Source organism: Hydra viridissima, unplaced genomic scaffold (genome assembly GCF_058129835.1).
Source record: "Hydra viridissima isolate aposymbiotic clone 2 unplaced genomic scaffold, HvirCarnegie_v1 scaffold_2, whole genome shotgun sequence".
Lineage (NCBI taxonomy): Eukaryota > Metazoa > Cnidaria > Hydrozoa > Anthoathecata > Hydridae > Hydra > Hydra viridissima.
The window spans coordinates 17,763,817-17,772,833 of record NW_028324301.1 but is presented as its reverse complement, the minus strand read 5'-3'; the positions used below and the strand labels follow the sequence as shown (position 1 = coordinate 17,772,833).

At 25.0% G+C, this 9,017-nt stretch overlaps 1 protein-coding gene and 1 pseudogene across 2 annotated transcripts; one reads left to right on the top strand and one right to left on the bottom strand.

The window, feature by feature from the left end:
* The first annotated feature begins 2,915 nt into the window (after positions 1-2,915).
* On the top strand, positions 2,916-4,987 carry LOC149892277 (uncharacterized). The gene is made up of 2 exons (XM_090079743.1): positions 2,916-3,337; positions 3,635-4,987. Exons 1-2 carry the CDS (start codon positions 3,124-3,126, stop codon positions 4,768-4,770), a joined length of 1,350 nt encoding a protein of 449 aa, XP_089935869.1. The 5' UTR covers positions 2,916-3,123; the 3' UTR covers positions 4,771-4,987.
* Positions 4,988-6,266: 1,279 nt separating this feature from the next.
* On the bottom strand, positions 6,267-8,712 carry LOC145184733 (uncharacterized; annotated as a pseudogene). The gene is made up of 7 exons (XR_016449910.1): positions 8,517-8,712; positions 8,217-8,315; positions 7,954-8,076; positions 7,801-7,866; positions 7,328-7,448; positions 6,575-7,147; positions 6,267-6,456 (listed from the first exon to the last, which is right to left on the bottom strand). The product of XR_016449910.1 is annotated as an uncharacterized LOC145184733 (transcript).
* Positions 8,713-9,017: the final 305 nt, after the last annotated feature.

Below are 9,017 nucleotides of genomic sequence, written 5' to 3'. Positions count from 1 at the left end.
TAATAGTTTACGAGAAGTAAAATTTTTTAAACGGGTGACAACTGAAAAACAAGACTGGATTTAACGGCACATCTCTTTTAAGGTATAAGGTAAGACAAAAAGGAAAAATGTTTTAAAAAGTATTTTTATTCTAGTTTTTATCTATATAATCAGTTACTATCAATTAAACCATTCCTTCTGACTTTATCAACTAGGCCTAGTATAGGCTGAGCTAAACTCCACATGAGCTCAATATTAACTTTATTAAGAGAATACTTGATTCTTGAGCGTAATTTTTTAAGATTTTCTGCATACCAATTATTCTTGTAGACAAGGCCTTTCAAAATACTCCAAAAATTTTCGATAGGACGACATACTAGCAAGTTTGCAGGGTTATCCGCTTTCTCAACAAAAAGGGCTTTTTTCTTGTTTAGGTACGTGATAGTGAGATGATGCTTTTTTCTTGTTTAGGTACGTGATAGTGAGATGACTGCTTTTGGATAGTGAGATGATGCCAAATCAGCCCAGAACACATATGCGCCATCTGAATGATACTTATCCATGAATGAAATAAGTCTCTTTTTAATGCATTTAAGTAGATTTTTTGATTTACAGCCAGTCCATTAGGCAAAAAATAGGGCTGAGAAATGCTATTTTCAGAAAAAGCAATCCATAGAAATTTTTTTTGAAACTTTTGTTTTGTTTGGTATTTTACTGTAAATGGAGTAGATTTTAAATTGCTACTATAAAATATATCATTTCCATTGATATTGGAGTGATTTAACGTGAAATAACTCCAGCATCAACGTAAAATGACTCATCATCATTGATTGGTTAATGATTTTTGAATTTCTGATACAATTGACTGTACTTAATTCTAGCAACTGCTTTTTTCTGGTCAGAATGTTTTGGAAATGTCATTTTTTTTCTTGGTTTAATTTTTTTCTTTTTTTTTTTATGTTTTACTAATGTGTTGCTGAGCAAAGTTGAACTTTTTTAGCTGCCTGTCATTAAGAAACTTTGTCTTTATGGTCAAACATAAGTTTGAGCTTTTAATGTTTGTCTTGATCATTTTCTTAGCTTTTCCTCCACTTCCTTGAACTCTTTGGTAACCAAATACACTTTCAGCACATTTAATTATCTTGTAGATAGTACTGTTAGGTATATTCTCAGTTTTAAAGTGGTCTTAAGAGAACTTTTTACCAGCATTTCTGTAATTTAAATAAAATTCATACGCACGTTTTCTAATCTCCTTTGTTTTGAACTTTGTTTTTTACTCATTTCTCTATAAAAAATAAAAAACATAAAATAAAACTAAAATAAAAATACTTTCTAAAACATTTTTCCTTTTATACCTTAAAAGAGATGTGTCGTTAAATCCATCTCATTTATAGTTGTCGCCCATTGTTATTATTTACTATTACTATTATCATTATTATTATTATTATTATTATTATTATTATTATTATTATTATTATTATTATTATTATTATTATTATTATTATTATTATTATTATTATTATTATTATTATTACTATTATTATCATTATTATTATTATTATTATTATTACTATTATTATTATTATTATTATTATTATTACTATTATTATCATTATTATTATTATTATTATTATTATTATTATTATTATTATTATTATTATCATTATTATTATTATTATTATTATTATTATTATTATTATTATTATCATTATTATTATCATTACTATTATTATCATTATTATTATTATTATTATTATTACTATTATTATTATCATTATTATTATTATTATTATTATTATTATTATTATTATTATTATCATTATTATTATTATTATTATTATTATTATTATTATTATTATTATTATTATTATTATTATTATTATTATTATTATCATTATTATTATTATTATTATTATTATTATTATTATTATTATTATTATTATTATCATTATTATTATTATTATTATTATTATTATTATTATTATTATTATTATTATTATTATTATTATTATTATTATTATTATTATTATTATTATTATCATTACTATTATTATCATTATTATTATTATTATTATTATTATTATTATTATTATTATTATTATTATTATTATTATTATTATTATTATTATCATTATTATTATTATTATTATTATTATTATTATTATTATTATTATTATTATTATTATTATTATCATTACTATTATTATCATTATTATTATTATTATTATTATTATTATTATTATCATTATTATTATTATTATTATTATTATTATTATTATTATTATTATTATTATTATTATTATTATTATTATTATCATTATTATTATTATTATTATTATTATTATTATTATTATTATTATTATTATTATTATTATTATTATTATTATTAGTATTATTATTATTATTATTATTATTATTATTATTATTATTATTATCATTATTATTATTATTATTATTATTATTATTATTATTATTATTATTATTATCATTATTATTATTATTATTATTATTATTATTATCATTATTATTATTATTATTATTATTATTATTATTATTATTATTATCATTATTATTATTATTATTATTATTATTATTATTATTATTATTATTATTATTATTATTATTATTATTATTATTATTATTATTATTATTATTATTCCATAAATCTAATAATTCCCTTGTATCAGCTATACTCCATACAAATTTATTTACAGGAGATACAACAAGAACAGTATTAGCTACGCTGGCATTAATAATTTCTTGATCTGTATGAGACTATGTAGAAAATTTAAGTTTACCAGATATTATGTATTAGTCTATCACCTACTAAAAAGAATAAATAAATTGAATCTGGCAAAAAAAAAAGAAAAGAAAAAAGAAACAAGGAAGTGCTTGACAATTGAAGAGCAGTTTTCCAAAACTGGTTCAGTCAAAAAATGAAAAAAATGAGATAACTCATTTTTCTGGAAATTCTCTCTGATGTCTATTTAATGAATAAAACCGTTTCATGCAAAACTTGTTATATGGCAATATAAAGTAAGTACAAAAAATTGACATTTTTCCAAAACTTGGTAAGTCATGATACGAATTCTTTCCAAAACTGGTTATGTCCATGCGCATGCGCAATGAAAGCATTTTGTTGCAATGGCGTCGAACGACAATATAGATGTATCGGAGCTCCTTGATGAACTCGCTTCCCCAGTAACACCCGGTAGAGGACGAAAAAGAATTAAAGAATGGCAGAAAACAAAAGATAAGAGTACAAAATATAAAAAGATCGATAAAGTGCCAATACTACGCTGCCAACATCGTAATGGCCAGTGTAGGGCTGGTGACCTAGTTTCGAAAGATTTACAAGGTTGGTCTCTTCTAATATTAATAGATCTATTATTAGACAGTAGTCTAATAGTTATAGTTATAGTAATATAATCGAGTCTAGTTATTATTGAAAAAAATAACTTTTTGTTTTAAGGATTAGACCTATATATCTTATTATTAATATAGGCTATATTTTATTAGTTTTTAATAAAGTACTATTGTTTATTATAAAAATGGTTTTATATTTATAATATTTTAATGTTAATATCTAAATTTAATATAATAAAATTGTAATATAATTTATGTTATATTTAGTTATATTTTCTTTTGTTTTTAGGATTTTTCGATGCATTTTACCAATGTGGAGAAAAGATTGAGCAAGACAAGTTCATTCTAAGGCATGTGTCGAGTAAAATGCCATCTAGAACAAGACATCGTAAGGCATTGCAGACTAAAACACGCCGGCAAATACTTAACTACACTGTGCGCAACAGTGCAGGTGACCTAGTCCCTGTATGTTCTAAATCATTTAGATCGATTACATGTTGTTTTGCAGACCGTATTCAGAAAATACAGCGCAACTACGCCCAGAATGAAAGCTCTGTTATTAAAGAGACCAGAGGTGGATCCAGACAGAGTCTCAACGATATAAGGATAACAAAAAGCATCACAGACTTCATCGCTACCTATCGATGCAGAGAAAGTCATTATGGGAGAGGCAAAAATGTGAGGTCGTATCTTCCCCCAGAGCTGTCTATTGCGAAAATGTGGCGCACGTGGAAATCTAAGCAACATGAAAAAGCTTCGTTATCAAATTTTACTCGAGTGTTCATTTCCAAATTCAACTTAGGCTTTGGAAATCCTAGAACTGATGTCTGCTCTTTTTGTGAGACAACGAAAATGGAAATTAAGAGTGCAAGCACACCAGCTGCTAAGCAAAAGCTTATTACTGACTCGCGAGTCCACAAACTGCGTGCTTCAAAGTTTTTTGATCTGTTAAGAAATACTCAGCCTGATACAATCACTATTTCCTTTGATATGCAGCAAAATCAACCACTTCCCAAGCTTAGTGTAGGTGAAGTTTTTTATGCTCGCCAGGTATGGCTGTACAACCTTACATTTGTAAGGCAGGGTGCAAAACAAGACAAACAAAATGTGGACATATACACATGGCTTGAGACTCAAAGTAGACGCGGAAGCAATCAAGTAGCTTCTACATTATTGAACTACTTAGATAAGATTGAAGATGAGTGCAGTCAAAATGAAGTGAGTCCTAAAATTATACGCCTTTTTTCAGATGCTTGCTCATCGCAAAATAAAAACTCTGTTGTAATGAGCACTCTGATGAATTTCATTAAAAAAAGTGAAGTTTTTACAAAAATTGAACATTTTTTCCCTATTCGAGGGCATAGTTATATGCCTCCAGATAGAGTGTTTGGAAGAATAGAGAAAATGCTTAGAGGAATATTATGATATTTTTTCTGAATTTGGCACTTTACACGTATTTGGAATAAACTGGGAAATGTTTGATTTTCAGTTGGTAACAAAAAATATTTTAAAATCAAAGCCACCATTCTTAATGAGAGAACAGCGAGTGTTAACCTATACTAAAACTGCACTGTTTGTTCAGACAACCTACAATTCTGAACCAACAATGGTAACAGTTTTGGCAAAGGGGAAGAAAATCGAGGCGCTTGAAAAGGCTGTTAAATTAACCCAAGAAAACAAAGTTAAAAAAAGTTAAAGCTGATGATGTGCGAAAACTTATGTCATTTTTTACTATTCCAGCTAATGCAGTTTCATTTTATAATGATGTATTGGGAGCGAATGTTGAAGGAGAAGGAGAGGAAGTTCAGATCTATGATGATATCACTGAATCTTTTTTGTAAAAATTTCCTATAACTGATGTTTGTTCTATTATTAATATTTTTTGTTATATTTTTTTGAAATATAATGTATTTTTATTTTGTTAATTGTATCATTTAAATTTACTTCATTTGACATAATCCACATATTAATATTATCACTTCACTATTAAGACGTGTGTCTTGTCAACTACTATTACATGTAGATACTTTATATTTTATTGCAACTGTTAGTGTTCTTGTTTAGTGTGTTTTGGAAAATTTTTCAATAAAAAGCCAAAAATAATACATTGGAGATTTAAATTATTGCATATTGTTGTTACTAATGTTGTTATTAATGTTATTCTGTAATAATGTTGTTTAAAATTAAGTATTTTGTAATCATATTAAGCTTTCAATCACTGCATTTGAAGAATAAATGACTTTAAATAAATACAAATAAAAAGTTTAATGTGATTATCTTCAATTAAGATTATCATTAAAGGGTTTTAGTCTAAGTTCAGTTATTTTTTAAAGACAATACTTCCCAGCAAACAAAAAGACGTCTTTTAGTCGTCTTTAAGACGTCTTTCAAGATCGAGGAAGACGTCTTAAAGATGTCTTAAAAAGGTCTACGTTGTCCGTCGAAAAGACGTCTTACTCAAGACTGTTTAAAGACGTCTTACTGAAGACAGCTTAAAAACGTCTTGTCTAAGACGGATTAAAGACGCTTTATTCAAGACGGTTTACTGAATATAACCAGCACACAAAAGACGTCTTGTAGTTGTCTTAAAGACGTCTTATAAAGATCAAAAAAGACGTCTTAAAGATGTCTTAAAAAGGTCTACATTGTCCGTCGCAAAGACGTCTTGCTTAAGATTGTTTAAAGGCGTCTTACTTAAGACGGCCTAAAGATTTATTTAATTATGTTTTAAGAAAACTGTGTAGTATTAATGGTATATTTAGGTTGCGATTACCTATTGTATTAACAACATTAAAAACACTATTGAGCAAGTTCAAGTTCTTACTTTGTTTTTTGGAAACATTATTAAAGAAGAAAAAGAAAATTATTAAAAAAAAAAAAACAACGCAAATAATTTAAAAAGGTACATATAATACAGTTAGTTGGATTGTTACCAAGTATCTTTCTATTTAACAATTTATACAACATATAATAATATATACAATATATAACAATAAAAAAGAATATTTTTTTATTTTGTTTTTTGCCGTGAAGGAGCATTTTTACAATACCGTCCAATTTGCTGTTTAATTTCAGCATTTGAAACCTTTTCAAATCTTCTTTTTATAACTTCTAAAAATCAAATTAATCATGTAGGATATATTTATCAAATATATTGGAAATAAATTTAACTTAACATAGATTTTTAACTAAATTAAAAGTTGAATAATTTAAACCTATTTTAGATTACCTTCTATTAAGTCATACAGTTTAGTTGATAACAAACCAATCTTTCCACCAGAACCTTTTAAGTTGAACTGTGTCAACAGGTTATTTGTAAATAATCTTAAAAACATATCGAATAAATGATAAAATTTATGAAAAATATTAAACAATTTATAATTATTGATTTCCATAATTACTATACATGAAAAATATATTTACCACAAATACGAAAAATGATTCCTATGCAAAATGTAATAAAAAAACCTATTCATGACCAATCTTGTCAGTTGTTTAAAATCTTCTGCACCTAAAAAACTGAGCTGTTTAACCTAAATAAAAGTTTGGCAAAATAATTATAAAAAAATAACTATTTTCACTTTTAATTTATATGGATTATAAAGATTTACATATGGATAAAGATTTACCAAATCAAGTCGAACACAATCATCCTCTAAACTTTTGATAAAATCCTCATACTCTGCAATAGTGTCTAATTTCTTGATTGCAAAATTACTATTGGATTGTTTGTTTATAGCTAAAATAAGCTCCTGGTTTTCAAGAACCTTTGAAACCATCTTGAACATCATGTGTTGGTATTCTAAATTATATGAAGAAAATGAAAAAAGAAATATACAAAATGCAAAACATTTATTAATACATTTTCAAAATTGTTTACAAGTATTATTCTTATACCTAAAAAAAATCCAAATGTGAGAACAAACTCTCCACATTTTACTTACTCCAAATAAAAAAATCAAGTAAATGTTAAAAAGCTTACTTCCAACTTCCATAGGAAACTTATTTTTAAGTAACTTCTCAGATCCAAGCGCTTGAATCATGGTTTTTTCTTGTGTCTGTTTTCTGAAGCTTTTTGTTTGGTTCTGATGTATGAGGTATAACTAAAGCAAAAAAAAAAATTATATATATAAATAATAAAAAGTTACTTTTTTAATCTGCAACAAATCTTTTTAAAAAATTTTTGGTACTTTGTTATTATTAATACATTTTTTTCTTATTTTAGGCTTTAGCTCCTCGAGACCACAAAAGTTGATAGGTAAGAGGAGGGGGATTATAATATTTTTTAGTTTAGAGTCTATAAAAAAAAATTATATATAAAAAAAAATTTGATTGTTCCATTTCAGTTGATTGTGAATGTAAAAATAAGTGAGACAAAGATAAAGTTAACAATAAAAGAATATTCCAACTTTAATGAACAAAAAATATAGTAGAAATATCAAAAATAATACATACATAGTGCACCAGAATATGAAGGTGATTGTTCCTCTGTAGTTGAATGTAGAGGTAAAGAAGTTTCAGCTAAAAATAGGAATTCAGTAATAGTGTAGATTAAAAATATATAAATTCTAATTTTGAAAAAATTGAAAATTAAGAGACAAAATGTACCAGAACACAGATTAGATTGTTTGGAAGTAGATCCAGATGACAAATTAGAGTCAAAAGATCTTTTTAATGGTTTTTTCAACACAGATTTAAAAACTGGCGGAGGCAAAGGAAAGTCAAGTAACTCTAAAACATAATAGTTTTATTTATTTTTCTTTTAGTATTTATACAAACATATTAATTTACAATATAGATTTGACATTAAACAAATAAAAATAAATAATTAACATAAATATAATTAAATGTAATTATACCATTAACATTACTTTTCACTTTAAAGGTATCTTTGGAAACACAAATATCAATTTCATCTTCTTCCTCTGTTGCTGTGGTGTAACAATATTCTTTTAGTTCTTCCATATTATCTAAAAGAATCAAAACTTTTATAAATCCAATATAAAATCAGATATTTTGCCAGCACATACATGGTGGCAAAATATTTGATGTTTATATTGGATTTATAAGAGCTATAATATATATATATATATATATATATATATATATATATATATATATATATATATATATATATATATATATTATAGCTCTTATAAAATATTTCATACCACTCTCAAATTTGATTTTAACAAGTTTATATTTGTCCCATGTCTCATCCACATCCAATTCATCTTTAACAGCTCTATGATAAGATACACCTGCAGGCCAGAATAATATTTTTTTATCAGTATCTATTCACCTTCTAGGAACAACATCTTCTATTTCCTCAAAGTTCTCTATCCAAACAGCTCTTGCCCAAATCATGGTGTAAAACTAAATCATGAAAAAAAAATAAAAAATTTAAAATATCAACAAAAGTCTTATATTAAGTTGGAATAACAGAAATAAGTAGCAATAACAAAAGACAACTGTCTTTTAATTTAAAAAACTTATAAAGGAATAAAAAGGAACAAAAAAAATCATTAGGTTAATAATTATGGTGATAATGACAAGGAAGAGCACTAATTTGTCTGAAAAAACAGACAAATAAAACAAAAAAAGGAATTAAAAACAGCGTTAAAATAACTGTGGGCAGTTTAAATAAATCTGTTTAATATTTTAAATATTTA